This window comes from Sus scrofa, chromosome 12 (assembly GCF_054392235.1).
Source record: "Sus scrofa isolate SSC_HxYL_T2T_F1_AM1 chromosome 12, Sscrofa_HxYL_maternal_Yorkshire_Landrace_v2.0, whole genome shotgun sequence".
Classification (NCBI taxonomy): domain Eukaryota; kingdom Metazoa; phylum Chordata; class Mammalia; order Artiodactyla; family Suidae; genus Sus; species Sus scrofa.
The window spans coordinates 5,523,370-5,541,004 of record NC_139394.1 but is presented as its reverse complement, the minus strand read 5'-3'; the positions used below and the strand labels follow the sequence as shown (position 1 = coordinate 5,541,004).

The 17,635-nt window shown below is 51.7% G+C and overlaps 2 protein-coding genes across 62 annotated transcripts in view; both read right to left on the bottom strand.

Annotated features, from left to right (window-relative positions):
• FBF1 (Fas binding factor 1) overlaps positions 1-11,528 on the bottom strand; it is a 28,809-nt gene extending 17,281 nt beyond the window's left edge. For 7 of the 45 annotated variants that reach the window (XM_084983494.1, XM_084983510.1, XM_084983532.1 and 4 more), the window contains exons 1-13: positions 11,420-11,528; positions 10,941-11,098; positions 9,706-9,789; positions 9,140-9,167; positions 8,127-8,168; positions 5,416-5,509; positions 4,737-4,797; positions 4,014-4,064; positions 2,083-2,224; positions 1,494-1,571; positions 787-909; positions 350-488; positions 99-232 (exon numbers count right to left, since the gene is read on the bottom strand). In XM_084983494.1, the coding sequence (XP_084839620.1) occupies positions 99-232; positions 350-488; positions 787-909; positions 1,494-1,571; positions 2,083-2,224; positions 4,014-4,064; positions 4,737-4,797; positions 5,416-5,509; positions 8,127-8,168; positions 9,140-9,167; positions 9,706-9,708 (895 nt within the window). In that variant the 5' untranslated portion in view covers positions 9,709-9,789; positions 10,941-11,098; positions 11,420-11,528. Of the gene's footprint in view, positions 1-98; positions 233-349; positions 489-786; positions 910-1,493; positions 1,572-2,082; positions 2,225-4,013; positions 4,065-4,736; positions 4,798-5,415; positions 5,510-8,126; positions 8,169-9,139; positions 9,168-9,705; positions 9,790-10,657; positions 11,330-11,419 lie in introns of those variants that run through there. The other 38 variants (XM_084983498.1, XM_084983515.1, XM_084983531.1 and 35 more) reach the window with 13 other exon arrangements.
• Positions 11,529-14,438: 2,910 nt separating this feature from the next.
• Positions 14,439-17,635, bottom strand: part of ACOX1 (acyl-CoA oxidase 1) — a 28,337-nt gene continuing 25,140 nt past the window's right edge. For 16 of the 17 annotated variants that reach the window (XM_084982520.1, XM_084982522.1, XM_084982530.1 and 13 more), the window contains one exon: positions 14,439-16,502. In XM_084982520.1, coding sequence (XP_084838646.1) covers positions 16,452-16,502 — 51 coding nt within the window. In that variant the 3' untranslated portion in view covers positions 14,439-16,451. 17 annotated transcript variants of the gene reach the window in all.

Below are 17,635 nucleotides of genomic sequence, written 5' to 3'. Positions count from 1 at the left end.
CCTGCTGAGCCATGAGGGAACTCCTAAAGCCTGTTAGTTTATTTCTTACTATGGGCTGTGGTAACCCCCCCTCCCCCCATGCCCACAAGCTTCCTCACCCTGTGGCCTCTGGTACTTTGGGTCCAGCTGGAACTCCCTGTGCTCCCCAGTGCCCGGGCGGGCCAGGAGTCTGGCGGCCGTGCCCCGACCCAGCAGCTCATCCAGCTTGGAGCGAGCAGGGAGGGGCCCTTCCCTGCAGGACAGGACAAGGGGCAGGTCTGTGCCAGGATGAGGGGCTCTGGGGGGCCACACTCTACCCTCCCTCTAGCTTTTCGCCAGGCCTGGACTCTCGGCTCCTCAGGGCCCTTACTGGTCTCCCGTCCGCCTCCTCTCCGCCTTGGGGCTGTCTCCAAAGCCCAGGGCGGCCACGATGTCGTCCCCATTGTCAAACAGCGAGTCTCCTTTCTTCCGGACTGGGGTGTCCCCAGGAGTTAGAGGAATAGCGGGCCCTAAGAGACAGAACGCGACGCTCACGGCCTTCTTGCTCTCACTGCCAAGTCTGAACGGGCCGAAGGGGTGATTTCCTGCCACCCCGACCTCTGGGTGGAACCTCTGCCCAAGGGAGCCAACAGCCTGCCCCACTCCTAGGCTCACGCATCCCCCTCTGTCCTCAGAGACGGAGAACCTTGTGGTCCAGGATCTCCGACCTGTGGTTCCTGCCTGGTGGGGTCTCTGGTTTTGCACCAGACAGTTCAGGGAGCCGCCTGCACCTGCCCCGGGACAGGTCACAAGCCCACCCTTCCCTACCTTGGTCTCTGACCGGGACTGGGTTCTTTTCAGAAGCTGTTTTACTCTCTGTCCCAGACGGCTTCTTGGCAACTCCTCCCTCGTCGTCGGAGAGGAGTCCGGCCAAGGGGTCCTCCACGTCTGCTGGCAGAGGGACAGCACAGGGAGGACGGTCGCTTTGTGCAGGAAGCAGGCACCGCGCTGCCCTGGGGCGTGTGGCCCTGGACTGCAGATTCCCAGCTCTCGGATCCCCAACAAGCCACTTGGCATCAGGGACAGGGCCTGGGAGACGGGGGGGCTCAGACACAGACCCGGCTCGGGAAAGGAGGGGGAGCGAGGAGAGCAGCCCCCTGCCTGCCTTCCAGTGCCACTGCCCAGGCTCGGCCACCTGCACAGGCCTTCTGGAAACGTCCCCAAGGCAGGAGGGGGGAAGTCAAACATCCCTGCGATTGCGATGGGAAAGGGAATTTTTCCTCGACTTCATAAAATCTTCAGTTTGACACCTGGCTTCAAAGTCCCTGCAAGTGCGTGCCCCCAACAGCCCAGCCGGTGGAACAGAACTGGTCCCTCCCTGAAGCGAGGAGGGACGAATCAGTGCTGCCAGCTGTCGGCTCCTCATCTGACGACACAGCGACTCAGCCTCGGGCAGAAGCAAGGAAGCAGCGCCCTGGCTACTCCGCTCACAAAACCGAAGCGTCCCAGAGGCATGACTGCAAGGCCTGTGGTACCTTCGAAGGAGAACTTCCGGTACTGATGCCCAGAGCTGGTGGGAGAGGGAGGTAGCTTCTTGGCGGGAATGGCATCTCCTGCAGGGAGCAAAGACGAGGGAAGGTCTCAGGCCTTGGGGCTCTCTTGGCCCACGTGCGGCCACACGATGACCGGGACCACTGGGCTGGCGCAGGCTTCTACCCGGCGGCCAAGGGCCTGCGGCCATGGACACAGCCATGGGATAGGTCCCTAGTTCTCAAACAGGCTTCTGGCCTGGAAATGTGGTCAGGAAGCTCCCCCAGGCCTCTATGCACAAGTCATTCCAAACAGAAACCCAGGTTTGGGAGACGTACAGGCAACCAGAAAATCTCCAGTTAATCTCCAAGGGCTTCTCCAGGAGTGGCCACGCTGGACTTAGAGGGACTGGAAGAGGCCGAGGAAGGGTAAAAGCTCAGCCCGCCTCCCTCCCCGACCACAGACACCCAAACACCCACGAGGACACAGTGAGTGCCCGGCCGCCCTGCCCAGGCAGAGAAAACCCATGGGGACACGCGAGCACCTCCACACGCCCCACGTGGCCCTGGGTCTGGGGACCTATCTTCCACACACCTTTCTCGTGGGCAGTGAACACCCCGGCGGGTCTCAGTTTACTAGGCTGCTCTTCTTTCCCAGAGACCTTTGCGGACCTCGTGCTTGAGCCTAGATTCGACGTCTTCAGACCAAAGAGAACAGCATCCATTTCATCCAGGTCCTGGAAACGCGAGAAGGCGGGAGGCAGCCCCAAAGGTGCTTAGCCGGCGGCTCCGTGTCCCCGAGCTCTGAGCAGCCTGGGAAGGACGCTGCCTCCAGTCTCCACGGGGAACAAATGGGGACTTGGTGGGGGGGAACCGACCCCTCCAGGGTTACAGAACAAGGACAGAGGCAGGGCAAAAGCCCAGAGGTCCCACACAGCGTCTCAGATAAGCCGAACGGTCTCCTGGGACTTCTACCAGCCTTACTAGTAGCTGCTGCCTCAGTGCCAGGACGAGAGGGTGCCTAAGATCTGCTGACAGCAGCTTCTCACACAGGCTCAGCACACGCTGAAGCTGTTGGCCGTAGAAACAAAAGAGCAGGCTCCTGGGCAGTAAGGCGGGACCTGAGATAACCCTTCGTCCAAAGTCACGGGAAATCTGATCTGGGGCCCTTAGCCTGCCTGAGTCAGGGGACACCAAGTGCCATCCGAGGCAGCGGTAGGGTGAGACTGTTGGTCTGTGTCAACCGACGCTCTAGGGTGAGGACATTCAAAGCCACCCTAACCAGGCTGGGAGAGGAGGCGTCGGGACTCACTGTCACCACGAGCCCTGATACCGACTGGCGGCTCAACAACTCTGAAAGGACAATAGACTTGCACTTGAGGAGGGCGGCTGGCACGCCAGGGCCAGTATTGAGGAAGCAAAACAAAGTGAGAAAATTACTCAGAAAAGAGCTGAGTTGGGAAAGATAACAGAACCAAAGGCAGGCAGAGTGGGTGGGCGGTTCGGTTCCCGGTTCTGGAATGAGAGACTCAGAGCCACCGCCATTAGCCGAGTCAGAGGCCTCGAGGGGCCGACTCAGGGTCGCAGCGGCCTGGCCTTGGGCAAGCGTGGTTTCAAGTTGAGGGGAAAGAGGCTGACTCTGGAGCCAAGAAGGGAGAGATCCCAACTCTTTAGGGCCCCGCAGGTTGGCAGGCAGGTGCTCAGCCCTGGCTCCTGGCAACGCGGGTTGGCCAGAAGGGACATGAGGCGGAGGCCAGGCTGGACGGAAGGGGAGGAGGCACCAAGGGCGACTCAAGGTTTTAGGGCCCAGCCAGGCCGCCGAGCGCCGAGAGATTTCGCTTATGAACTGTTCAGATTTACGGCTCAAAATTCCCTGGCAGAGACTAGCTTGGGGCTTGATCTGATGAGAGGACAGCTGTACCAGGGGACCTGGCAGGAGAAATCTGGAGAAAGATTTAGGGGAGACCATCTCCCCTTTTCCTCAGGAGGGAGCCAGCCCCGTTTCACCAGAGGCCTGTGACGGGGCTGTGTCTCTGGGTGGGCAGATCCCCACAAACCAGGAAAACGGATTTACACCAGAGGGGCATGGAGGGCCAGAGCACGTGGATGAAAGCCATTCTTTTCGTTTTCTGGGGTTTTCTGCTTTTTACGGCCGCGCCCTTGGCATACAGAAGTTCCCAGGCTAGGGGTTGAATCGGAGCTACAGCTGCTGGCCTACACCACAGCCACAGCCACAGCCACGCAGGATCCGAGCCGTGTCTGCAACCTACACCACAGCTCAGGGCAATGCAGGATCCCTGGCCCACTGAGCCAGGCCAGGGATTGAACCTGCATCCTCACGGATGCTGGTCACATTCGTTTCCGCTGAGCCACGATGGGAACTCCCTGAATGCCATTCTTGCGCTCGGAAGGGCTCAGAAACACACATTGTAAAGGAAGAAATCAGACGGAGAATGAAGGCTTGGCATGAAACATGATCCTACCCCATCTCCCCAGCTCCCTGAATCGTGCAAGCGGTTTCCTTACCTGCATGGCCTGGAGCAGGGACTGCGGGTCTACATCTGAGATATCCGAGACCTGCAGGCCAGGAGGGTGAGGACACGTGTTCGTCGAGGCCCCACAAAGCTCAGGGTCCTTGCTGCTGCACTTCTGTTAGGGCAGGAGCAAGGCCGGGCCGTCGGGGTGTAAAGGGGAGGGCCCTGCCCTCACGGGGGGCTCGGGCATTGCTTGAAGTCGAACTTGCCCACTTGTGGGGGACCCAGAAAGCGCTGCCACTTTCTGTCCCTCCTGAGGGAGGACCACTGCCACCCCAGGCCTGGCAGCTGTGGGGCTGATTGCAAAGCACAGTTCAAAGGGGAACATCCGAGCCTCCAGCCCCTGCTAGGGCATCTGCTTTCTAGCTCGTCTCACGGGGAGGAAGGAAACGGATGTCGCTCTGAGTCCACTCAGCAGCCCTCGCGTATGTTCTCTTGAAGAACAAACTGGCTTTGGGGTTCTCTTGTGGCGCAGTGAATTAAGGATCCAGTGTTGTCACTGCAGTGGCCTGGGTCACTGCTGTGGCTCGGGGTCGGTCCCTGGCCCAGGAGCTTTCACATGCCACAGGCATGGCCAAAACAAAAACAAAAACAAAACAAGGTGGCTTTGCAGGGACTTCTACACCTTCTCGGAGCAGCCCCTCGGCCACAAGACCCATCTGGCTGTTTCTGGGGCTGAGCAGAGCGTGAGGAGGAGGGAGTGGGCCCGGCTCACCTCGGCATCAGCTCTTGCCAGGCCTGTCCTGGTGCCGAAGGCATCGTCTTCCAGGAGGGACCTGCAAAGGGGCAGAGTCAGCAGCCACCCACCAACAGTCCCCATGATTCTAAGAATGGAGACTGGCTTAAAGTGTCCAGGGGAACCTCGACAGACCCTTCTCCCGGGGCAGAGTTGCTAAAAGGAATTTCACACACCCCCTAAATGCAGTGATTCTTAACTTTTTTTTTTTTTTTTTTTTTTTAACAGCAGTAGAGCCCCTTGAAAAACCACAGGTAAGAGAGAAAAACAGAATTGCTTGGACTAAAACGAAGGTGGAGGGCAGAGAGCTCACAAGAGCCCTCCCTACCCTGTAACTGTCAGGAGAGGCCCCCACGGGGCCAATCCTCTTATTCTGAGGCTAAGACAACTGAGGCTCAGAGAGGTTCAGGAATTGCCCAAGATCACACAGGAAGGAACTAATGTAGGACGAGAAGCCAGAACCTCTGGCCTCCAGCTCAGTTCTCGTCCCTCTCCTCCAGGCCCTTTCAGTGACCAGGCGCCAAGGGCAGGAGGACGACGCGGTGACACTACAAGTGGGGCCCACACTACAAGTGGGGCCCACAGTGGGGGGGCGGAGGGGCAAGAGCTTTAGGACTGAAACAGGACTTGGATGCCCCGGCCTGTCTCATGGGCTCACTTTGCTCTTGCCCTTGAAGAGGGGGGCGCCTGGTCTACTCCAGTGGTGTCCCCGGCCCGGGAAACTAGCTTGACGGGCTTCTCGGGCAGTGCGGCTGGAAGAAAGAAAACAAGAGAGGTCGTTCAGCCACAGAGAACTGGAGGCGAGGGGACAGGCAAGCACGTTCCCACCAAGCTGGCCCCACACCTTCCTCCTGGAAGGGGGCCTTTTGGAGGTGGGCAGGTCCTTCAAACACCTGAGTGGGTGGATGCAACTAGAGATTCTCGTACTAAGTCAGGTAGGTCAGAAAGAGAAAGACAGGCATTCCCGTTGTGGCGCAGTGGTTAACGAAGCCGACTAGGAACCATGAGGTTGCGGGTTCGATCCCTGGCCTTGCTCAGTGGGTTAAGGATCCGGCGTTGCCGTGAACTGTGGTGTAGGTCGCAGACACGGCTCGGATCCTGTGTTGCTGTGGCTCTGGTGCAGGCTGGAGGCTACAGCTCCCATTGGACCCCTAACCTGGGAACCTCCATATGCTGTGGGAAGCGGTCCTAGAAAAGGCAAAAAAAAAAAAAAAAGACAGACAAATACCATAAGATAGCACTTATATGCAGAATCTAAAATGCCGCACAAATGAACCTATCTACAGAACAGAAACAGACTCAGAGACACCGAGAGCAGACTTGGGGCTACCAAGGGGGGTGGCGGGAGAGGGATGGAGTGAGAGTTTGGGGTTAGTAGGTACAAACTAATACATGTAGGAGTTCCTATTGTGGCTCAGCGGTAACAAACCCAACTAGGATTCATGAGGAGAAGGGTTCGATCCCTGGCCTCGCTCGGTGGGTTAAGGATCTGGTGTTGCCGTGAGCTATGGTGTAGGTCTTGCAGACTCAGCTTGGCTCCTGTGTTGCTGTGGCTGTGGTGTAGGCCGGCAGCTACAGCTCTGATTAGACCCCTAGCCTGAGAACCTCCATATGCCGTGGGAACAGCCCAAGAAATGGCAAAAACACAAAAAAAACCAAAAAACAAAAAAGTGTACACGTGTATAACTGAGTCACTTTGCTGTGTAGCAGACATTAGCATGTTGTAAATCAACTATATTTTAATTTAAAAAAAAAAAAAAAAAAGGAGTTCCCGTCATGGCTCAGTGGTTAACGAATCCGACTAGGAACCATGAGGTTGCGGGTTCGATCCCTGGCCTTGCTCAGTGGGTTAAGGATCTGGCGTTGCCGTGAGCTGTGGTGTAGGTTGCAGACACAGCTTGGATCCTGAGTTGCTGTGATGTAGGCCGACGGCTACAGCTCTGATTAGACCCCTAGCCTGGGAACCTCCATATGCTGTGGGTGTGGCCCTAGAAAAGACAAAAAAAAAAAAAAAAGGACAAAAATAAAAAGACAAATAACCTAATTTAAAAACAGCGAAGATCTGTAGACCTTTCTCCAAAGATATCAACGACCAATAAACACATGAAGAGGAGTTTCCGCTGTAGCGCAACAGGATCAGCGGCATCTTGGGAGCGCTGGGTTTTAAGCTCAATCCCCTGCCTGGCACAGTGGGGTCATGATCCTGGGTTAAGGATCTGGCATTGCCGCAGCTGTGGCTTAAGTTGTGAGTGTGGCTTGGGTCTGATCCCTGGCTCCATATGCCGTGGGGTGGCCAAAAGGAAACAAAACAAACAAAACAAAACCACAAGAAAACATAAGGGAGCTCCTGCTGTGGCGCAGCAGAAACGAATCCAACTAGTATCCATGAGGACGAGGGATCAAGACCTGGTCTCGCTTGGTGGGTTGAGGATCCAGCGTTGCCGTGAGCTGTGGTGTAGGTTGCAGATGTGGCTTAGATCCCGCGTGGCTGTGGCTGTGGTGTAGGCTGGCATCTGTAGCTCCAATGTGACCCTCAGCCTGGGAACCTCCGTACGCCGCAGGTGTGGCCCTTAAAACAACCAACATACAAACAAAAAGATGTTCAACAGCGTTAGTCACGCGTGTAGCCCACTGTGAAATGCAACTTTACACCCACTCAGACGGCTTCATCAGAAAGAAGGGAACAAGCAGGGGCAAGGATGTGAAGAAGCTGGAACCTCCTTACACTGCTGGTGGGAACGTAAGATGGCACACATGCTGCGGAAAAGGGTTTGGCGGGCCCTCGAAAAGCTAAATGACGTGTCACCATAGAGTCCAGTCATTCAGCTCCTAAGTTTCCACGCCAAAGAACTGAACACAGACGCCCACGCGAGAACCTGGGATGCACCTTCCCAACAGCCGTTATTCAGAACAGCCTCGCCGCAAGGTGGGAACCCCCTGAATCTCCGTCCACCGATGAAGGGCTAAACAAAGGGAGGCTTCCTGTACAAGGGCCTGCGGTCCAGCCGTCGAAAGGGAACGAGGGAGGAATGCAACAGTGACAAACCTTGGCAACAGTATGGAGGGCGAAAGAAGCCGGACGCAAAAGCCTCTTTCTGCATGATTCCACTTTGCCTAAAATGTCCGTGGTAGGGAAATCCATCGGATTAAACGAGTGCTGGCCCAGGGCTCAGGGAGGGGAGAATGAGGAGCGGCTGCTCACGGCAGGGCCTTTCCTCGTGGGGATGAAAACGTTCTGGAATTCGACTAGGGTGCGGGTTGCACAACTGTGTCAATATACTAAACGCCACTGAAGAGTATACTTTTAAAGAGTGAACTTTCTGTGAATTACAAGCTTAGATCAGGGGCTTCTGGGAAAGGGGCACTTACCCTCGTCCCCCAGGAGGTCACCAAGGACATCGTCAATGGAGTCTGAAACAAGAGAGGGGCCACTGTGACTTCGGGGAGAAAGAACGGTCATGTCTTGAGACCTCAGCCCAGGACCTCAGAGCGCTGGGCTTGGGACTTGGGCTTGGCTCGCTCTTCACTGCCCGTGAGAGGTTTTCTAGCTCCTGGCAACAGGTCACAATGCCTTGGTGAAAGACCCCAGGGTAGAAACTAAAAATAATTTTCTCAAAAGATGATGGTTTAAAAAAAGAAAAAAAAAAAAGAGTTCCCGTTGTGGCGCAGCGGAAACGCATCCAACTAGCATCCCTGAGGCTGCGGGTTCAATCCCTGGCCTCGATCAGTAGGTTAAGGATCCGGCATTGCTGTGGGCTGTGGTGGCTTGGATCTGGCGTTGCTGTGGTTGTGGTGTAGGCCGGCAGCTATAGCTCCAATTTGACCCCTGGCCTGGCACCTCCATATGCCATGGGTGTGGCCTTAAAAAGCCAAAAAAAAAAAAAAAAAAAAAATTACGGTGAAGACTTTCAGTAAATCCCTGGCCTCACTCAGTGGGTTAAGGATCCGGCACTGCTGTGAGCTGTGGTGTGGGTCAGACACAGCTCATATCCCCAGCTGCCGCGGCTGTGGCGTAGGCCAGCAGCGGCAGCTCCGATGGGACCCGCAGCCTCAGAACTTCCATATGCCATGGGAGTGGCCTTAAAAACAGAAACATTCAGACGGACACGTCTAAGTTATCTGTGGATCCATGATGAGGGGTGGGGATTATTTTTGACTTAAGAGCAATGTTCATTTCCACTCTCCTTTTTTTTTTTTGGCCACCTTGCAGCATATGGAACCCGGACCAGGGATCAGATCCAGCTGCAGCTGCGAACTAAGCCATGGCTGCGGCAATGCCAGACCGCTAACCCACTGTGCTGGGCTGGGGATCGAACCCACGTGCCAGCACTCCCAAGAAGCTGCTGATCCTGTTCAGCCACAGCAGGAGCTTCTCCACTCACCTTTTAATCCCTTCTTGGTTTTTGGTGCCTAAAAGGGAAAAACAAATCGCATTAACAGGATCAGGCCGCGAATGTGTGTTGAAACCAAGGATGCAGAACTGGAAGTGTTTTGCCTTTTGCCAGGTCACCAGCAGAAAAGGAGCACCAAGGGCATTTAGAGGCAAACGCCCTTTACGATGTTCTTAGAATTTCTGAGAACAGATTCAGTCAGAGCATGAAAATGGCCCCAGTGCATGAGCAGTGGACGCCCCTGTGGACGCCGCCAGTGGGCAGCAGTCCCTCCCTTTTCCCCATGTTTCCAGATACCACCCAGCCAGCCAGGATGGAACACTGTCCTCCATTCCCTGACTCTCCCCTGGCGCTTCGTTACCAGTGACGGACCCTTACAAACGCTTTCAGATGCCCATTCCGAGGCTCAGAAGAAATGCTTGCTTAGTGCATCAGGGAGACTAACCATCACTCTTCTTTGGGGTCACCCACCCCCCAAGGTCAAGATCTTCCTGGAGGTGGGAGGAGGGGTGAGGGTAGGTTCACGTTCCCACACACCAACTTTGCTTTCTGCCTACCATCTCGAGGCCCTGGGGGCTGCTTGCGGCTCCTTCACAGGGCTGCCCAGCTCATCTGAATTCGGCCCATTGGGCTCTTCGTCCCTAATGAAGAAAGTTAAACTGGTTGTTTAAAAATGATTTGGGAAGTTCCCGTTTTGGCTCAGCAGCAATGAACCCGACCAGCATCCGTGAGGATCCCTGGCCTCGCTCAGTGGGTAAAGGATCCAGCGTTGCTGTGTGCTATGGGGTAGGTTGAGGACAGGGCTCAGATCCCAAGTTGCTGTGGCTATGGCCGGCAGCTGCAGCTCTGGTTCAACCCTTAGCCTGGGAACTTCCATATGCCGCATGTGCGGCCCTAAAAAGGAAAAAAAAAATTGACTGTGGTTAGAACTTGGCCCTTTCACTGCTGTGGCCTGGGTTCAATCCCTGGTCTGGGAACTGAGATTCCACAGCAAGCTGCTGTATGCTGCAGGCCAAAGAACAAAACCACTAAACAAAACAGATTTTATTTATTTATTTATTTCATTTTTCATCTTTTTAGGGCCACACCCACAGCATATGGAGGTTCCCAGGCTAGGGGTCCAATCAGAGCTGTCGCCGGCCTACACCACAGCTCAGGGCAACGTCGGATCCTTAACCCACTGAGCGAGTCCAGGGATCGAACCTACAACCTCATGGTTACTAGTCGGGTCCGTTAATCACTGAGCCACCACGGGAACTCCCAGATGTAATTTTAATACTGGTTGAGTCCGTGGTTTATCAAGCCTTCCCTCACTTCACCCATTCAAGAGGTCAAAACCTATTTCCGTCAATTAAAAAAATTCCTTATAAGAGGAGCAAGTCATAAAAAATATTAAAAAAAAAAAAATAAGAGGAGCAAGTCAGTTGAAAAGCAAAGTGTTCTGGGTAACTTTTCAAGGCTTGCAGATTATTTGAAACAAAAAAAGGTGCAGTGGTCCTCGCCCCTTACCCTGAGAGAGGATGTGGAAAACGGCAGGCACTCATCTCAGAAAGGAGGTGGGTGCACTAAGGCCAACACGCCTTCCAGGCAACACCTCTGCCTACTTTCCAGGCAGCATTTCAGCGCAGGGTGCGGATGTGAATGCCGGTTACTCCTCGAGAGCATTTTTCTGTCGGCGGAAATTTTTCGCTTCCCGCTAACTGTGAATCCGACGCACTCCATTCGTAGAGAACTGTTTTACCTCAGAACCACCGGCCTTTCCCGGCCCCTCCTCAGCGTTACCAAAACTGACCTCTGGCACAGCTTGGAAGAAAGGAGTGCAGGTGGGCATCTCTAGTTCTCTGATGTCGGCCTGTCCTGTCATCAGAACGCGGTTTATGAGGGGTCACTGGCCAGGGGCCACTCCGAATGCTTCTGTTTCTCCTTCTCTGTAATGGTTATGTTCACAACCTACAAGCCCAAACACGCTGGGTCTCACATCACGTCCAGGAATCTGCCACGTCCCAGCCTCCCAGACCGCGGGAACGTCTCAAAGCCTTGCAAGGGCCACAGAGCCACGAGGACCATAGCATCGCATCTGCTCTGCCACCTCCGCACCAGGCGTTTTACAATACCAGGCGCTACTGATCCGCTAGGGCCCTCCGGGCGTCACCCGCTCGGTCCTGAGGCTCCGCGCCCCTCTATGCGCCACCCCCTCCGCGCGCTCAGCCCGTCTCAACCCGAGCGCAGCCTACGATCCTTCCAGCCCCTGAAACCCCCGGGGTTACGCGCCATTCCTCTCGGAGGCGCGGTAGCTGGGACACTTCCCAGACAGAGCCGTTGGCCCAGGCCCCGCTCGAGCCCAACTCAGGGAGGCCTCCCGCCTCAGAGCCTCGAAAACGTTAATCTCTTAGTTGCCCGGCCTCCGGAAGATTGGGGAGAAGCGAAGCATCTTGGGGGTTGTAGTCGTAGGCCCGCTCATCCGCCCGAGTCAGGGCGCCGAGACGAACTACATTTCCCAGACTGCCTCGCCGCGGCCGTTAGTCCGTGACGGCCTTGGTTTGCGGCTTAGCGCGTTGCTAGGAGCTGTGTGAACGCCCTTTTGCTAAGACGGTGCTGTGCGCCAGTGCGGTTTTTGCTCCTTGGAGATTGGTTGGGGCCTGAGCTCCACACAGAGCACTTAAAGTTCTACCACTCTTAAGAGAGCTGACTCGTGGAGAGGTGGAGATTGCGAGAAACCTGTCAAGAGTGGAAGATTTGTAAATCGGTTATACTTAAAAAAAGAGTGGAAGGTTGACGTGGTGAAACCATAGGTATATATTCGTATATTCATATGCCAAACCCCAGAGCTTAGGCAAGTGACTGTGACCTCCCTGTTCAATTATGAAAATCAAAGCTTCAAAGCCAGAATGAAACCCAACACCATCCCCTAATAAAGACAATAACATTTCTGTGTGGATTATAGATTTTATTAAGGGTTTTTCAGTTTTACAAAGGAAGAAGTGCTAGCGGTTTGGCTTATCCTCAGGCCAGGCAGGGTTGGCAGGTCACCAGTTTGATTAACACACTGTGGACTCCTGCATCTCCTTGTTACTCCCCTGCCCGGCAGTGACATGCCCAGCTAGGGATGGGTAACAACACATGCTAAATGCGTCTTGTCAGGTAGGAACCAAACTCAAATCACAACAATAAAAGAAAAAAAGATATCAAAGTAATAATACACTGCCAAGGACCTAAGTAATTTTCTCGAATCCATAGGAATTTGAAATAAAATGGTGTTTACAAAGTAGTAGTCAGCAGTCAGAGTTTTAGGGGGAAGATCACATATTTGCTACATAATCTGCGGAACGGTTGACAGTGACGTGGCAAAACAACTTTTGGTTCAACATTTTTTTTTTTTTTTGTCTTTTTGCTTTTTTTTTCCTAGGGCCGCACATGGAGGTTCCCAGTCTAGGGGTCCAATCGGAGCTGTAGACGCCAGTCTACACCAGAGCCACAGCAACAAGGGATCCAAGCCGCGTCTGCAACCTACACCACAGCTCACGGCAACGCCGGATCCTTAACCCACTGAGCAAGGCCAGGGATCGAACCTGCAACCTCACGGTTCCTAGTCAGATTCGTTAACCACTGAGACACGACGGGAACTCCTGGCCCAATATTCTTAAAGTCACTCTGTTTTCCATGATCTTCCCAAGATAACTGGTGGCTCACTTTGAAGGCAAAACAAAAAATCAAAATCCTTTGGAATTCAGAAATTTACATGTCTGCAATAGCTAACATCTGATAACTCTAAAGGTTCCTTACATAATTCTTTGTTTATTATCATGGACCACAGGAATAGGTAATTTTATTTTGGATAGCTAAAAGCAAAACTTCACCAATATTTTAAAATGAAAAGTTACTCATTTACGGTAATTTGGTCTAATCCTCCAGGAATGGATTAGTAAATACTCAATTAACTGAGATGATTGCTGCTTTATTCATGAAAATGATCATAACTTTATCTGAGTCAGGAGACAACAAAAGTATCTTCGTCTCGAGTAGAATAAACAATTTCCTGGCACTGCTTCTCTGTTCGGCTACTGCTTGAAATCAATCTATAACTCCAGGCTATCTTCCATATATGTAAAAAGATTAATGGGTGTTTCAGACCATCTGCATCTAATTCTCTTCCTTTTTACTAAGATGGATGGAAAGAAATCATAAAGGCGTAGGAGGAATTTTGACCAAAAGTTATCTAAAAGTCTGTTGTTGTTGCTTTGTCTTTTTAGGGCCCCACCTGCAGCTTATGGACGTTCCCAGGCTAGGGGTCGAATTAGAGCTGCAGCTGCCGGCCTACACCACAGCCACAGCAATGCAGGATTCACATCAAGTATGCGACCTACACCAAAACTTGCGGCAATGCTGGACCCTTAAGCCACTGAGCGGGGCTCGTGATTGAACCTGTGTCCTCATGGATACTAGTCGGGTTCGTTACTGCGGAGCCACAGTAGGAACTCTCAACTGAAGTGGTTTTTGTTCCCCAGAGAACCCTAGGACCACGAATCTATCGCCCCAGCCAAAGCCCTGCACTGAAGATCCTATACTGCAGAATTAGGATCTAACACGTTAACTTTAGGACTATTAAATGCCTCCAGGTATGTCATCTAAAGTTACAAGCAGAGAGTTCTCAGAAAAGCATGTGAACAAGGTTAACGTTGCAATTAAGTGAATGTTCTGAAGATAAACTGCTACTTAGCAGAATTATCTTCTGAAGACAAGAACATGAAGGGCCCCAAAGGCTTTGGGACCAACTGTGCTTCGAGGTCACTACTGTCCAAACACTGAAACATACCTAGTGTCTAGCGAAGACAGCCTGAAATACAGCTCCCAACACTGAGGAACCAGCCTTCGTCCATTATAAACAGCCCAAACCTATTAAACTTCAAAGGCTTTATATCAGGACCATCTAAACGGAAAAATCTCATGAATCCTACTCAGCACTGCTCATCATTCTGTAGATTCGGCTGACATTGACCTCTGTACTCCTTGTGAAAACGGCTCACAAAAGAACCCAACAGAAACAAACTTATCTGTGGCAAAGTGTGGCTTCTCAGGGACAGCAGACCAGGTCAGCTGCTCAAGCGCAGCCAATGAACCTGTCCTCCTGCACCGGCCGAGCACTGGCAGGTCTTCTGTGGTGACAGCGTGGCAGCTGGTTCGGCGATACTGCTCCGTTTAACATCACCTAAACCTCCATCGTAAAACGCTCCATAATTTAAACTCATTTAATTATGAAGTGGGCGCACTCTTTCCATCTGGACAGTACAGATCAGGTTTTACAGGATTTTATTCTTTAATTACAGTGAATAAGATTCAAGACAAAACATTTCAATGTTAACAGAAATACTGTCAATATCCAGTTTAGTTGGTAAGTAAAACTTAAGGTGCTGGACAGAAGGTGGCTGTGCAGGGCCCACAACCTATTGCAACCTGCTCAGATCCCAGATCCATGCAGCTGGATTGGGTGGGTATCGTTCCAAACACCCTCGGATCCTTGCCACAGGTATTCCTGCCAGTACAATTTTTAACCACTAATTGGAAACAATTCCATATTTAATAGGTCAGTATTAAGCAATCTGAATACATTCTATTACCTCCCAGGATCTGAACTAGTCAAGACACACCCGAAGGAAATGAACAGAGTGCATTTTTACTTCAATCTGAACATAATGATCTATTAGTTCTCCTAGTAGAAAGATTAAGGCTTAACAGGCAGTTATTTCTTTTGCCGGACCTTAAAGTCTCTTGTTGCCAGTTCTACTGGGATCGATTTTATGTCAGGTCCCAAGACAGGAGTTCCATTTCCACCGAATTATATACGACATTCTCAAGACTGATTCTAGAATGACTGGTTTCATGAGGCAGATGTCACAAATACAGTTAACAAGTTAAAAAAAAAAAAAAAATCTAGTGACTTGTTTTACACTGATTTTAAGAAAAAATTACCTTGAGATACATGTTTAGCCTTTTAATATAGAATGATTGTGTAAATTAGACTTCGGCTGACAGTGCAGCAAGTCAGATAAAGCTCGTAGGAACATACTGAAAATAAAATCGGATACTGACGAAAAAATTGGATATACAAAAAGAAATAGGTTCTATGGAACTTCCACTTACCCTTTAGTCAGTTTCAACGATTCATATTTTCTGATCCAAAAATCAGAACATGACGTTTGTCCAGGCAGACAAACGTGCTACTCCTGGGTCTGTGCTACTCCTGGGTCTAAGAGGCGACAAGGGGTGCTTTTATTTTTTGTAATGCCAGATGCTGTAACCTCCAAGCATTTTAATGAATTGGGCCAAAGTGACAGACTACAGGAAAACTGGACTGTTTCAGGAAATGCCAGCAATGTGGTCACCAAAGTTACAGCAACCATAACTGAGCATGCTCCCTGCTCCTGTCCTACTAAGGCGGAAGTGGGGCTGTTTTTGCCTCCTTTCTCCCGCATCTCTCAGGAGATGGACAGGAAGGATCAGAAGCACTGAGGTCCCATCAGTTGCCACAAGTAGAAACACGCAGAGAAAACCTCGCTCCCTCCCCCCTTCCGAGAAGCTGGGGACAAAGGGCCTTGTAGAGCACTAGAGTGGCACTTTAGGGACCCCTCCAGTGGAAGGTGCGTTAATTTCACGGGGCAGGGACCCCACGGTAGCCTGTGCTGGGGAAATCCTGGTGCTGGGAAACTACGACTCGGAACAGTTAGACAGGCCCGATGCATGAACGCAGGTGGGCAGGCAGGCAGGAAACGCATCAAGGTGCTGAACACAAAGTCACACGTACACCAGGCGGTCCCTCTTCAGTCCTGCTGGCTAACCCGCGCCCTGGCGGGAGTCGCAGGGTGATTAGTGGGAAAGGGCGGCAGGGTTCTACCCCCGCCCCCTCACGAAATACCTTTGCTTTGCTTTAAAAACACTTGTGATTAGGGAATAATTAACTACTTAGTAGTTAAGTGCTACAGATTATTAAAAGTCATAGCCTCCTGGGGTCAGCAGTACAAATGGAAGTCCTACCACACATCTTAAAGCCTTTCTGAATGCCCAACAGTCTTTCAGTGTTAACTGCACTTGTAAACCACCTGTTTTTTTCCTTTAATCTCCGAAATTTGGGGTTTTTGTTTTTTGTTTTTTTTTTTTCAATGTAAAAAAAGAGAAAAGGGAAAATTTATCATTTGCTCTATAGCTTTTCTGAATTGGATAAAGGTTCCACGCAGATTTCTGTGACAGGTGTGAGGGGAACGGAGCACAACTGCTTTCGGGAGCAGACTGAACTCGTCGTCAGGACACTTCAGAGCTTGGACTGCAGTGACTTCAGGTGCTTGTGGTAAGATTCATGGACCTGCAAGGGAAGGAGAGAGAAAAAAAATTACTGATGGGGAATTCCCGTTGTGGAGCGGTGGTTAATGAATCTGACTAGGAACCATGAGGTTGAGGGTTTGATCCCTGGCCTTGCTCAGTGGGTTAAGGATCCGGCGTTGTCCTGAGCTGTGGTGTAGGTCGCAGATGCGGCTCGGATCCCGCGCTGCTGTGGCTCTGGCATAGGCTGGCGGCTACAGCTCCGATTAGACCCCTAGCTTGGGAAACTCCATATGCCGCAGGAGTGGCCCAAGAAATGGCAAAAAGACAAAAAAAAAAAAAAAAAAAAAAAAAAAAAAAATTACTGATAGGGAGGTTTCACTGACATGCAATTCAAAATAGCATACTTTTTTTTGGCCATGCTTGTGGCATGTGCAAGCTCCCAAGCCAGGGAACGAACAAACTCAGCACAGCAACAACCCAAGTCACAGCATGACAATGCCAGATCCCTAACCACCAGGGCATTCCCTAAAATAGAAGTTTTTTTTTGTTGTTTTTTTGCTTTTTAGGGCCGCACCACGGCATATGGAGGTTCCCAGGCTGGGGTCGAATCGGAGCTGTAGCTAGCGGGATCCGAGCCGTGTCTGCGACCTACACCACAGCTCACGGCAATGCCAGATCCTTAACCTACTGAGCAAGGCCAGGAGTCGAACCTGCGTCCTCTTGGATGCTGGTCAGATTTGTTTCCTGATGAGCCACAATGGGAACTCCTAAAATAACATTTTTAATCCAGAAATTATCTGAACCTTATTTGGATCTTGATTCAAAAAAACTGAGATGGGGGAAGAGGTGAGCTAACTGCAGAAATTCAGACACTGATTCGGTTTGATACTAAAAAATTATTAATTTGTTTAGGTGTGAGAATGGGACTACAGTTATGTTTTAAAAAGAGAGTTCTTAAGAGTTCCTGCTGAAAAACCCGAAGAGACATTTTTCCAAGGAAGATATTCAGATGGCCAACAAGCACATGAAAAAAATGCTCAACATCCCTGATTACGAGAGAAATGCAAATCAAAACTACTCCGAGATACCACCTCATACCCGTCAGAATGGCCGTCATTAATAAGTCCACAAATAACCAATGCTGGAGGGGCGTGGAGAAAAGGGAACCCTCCT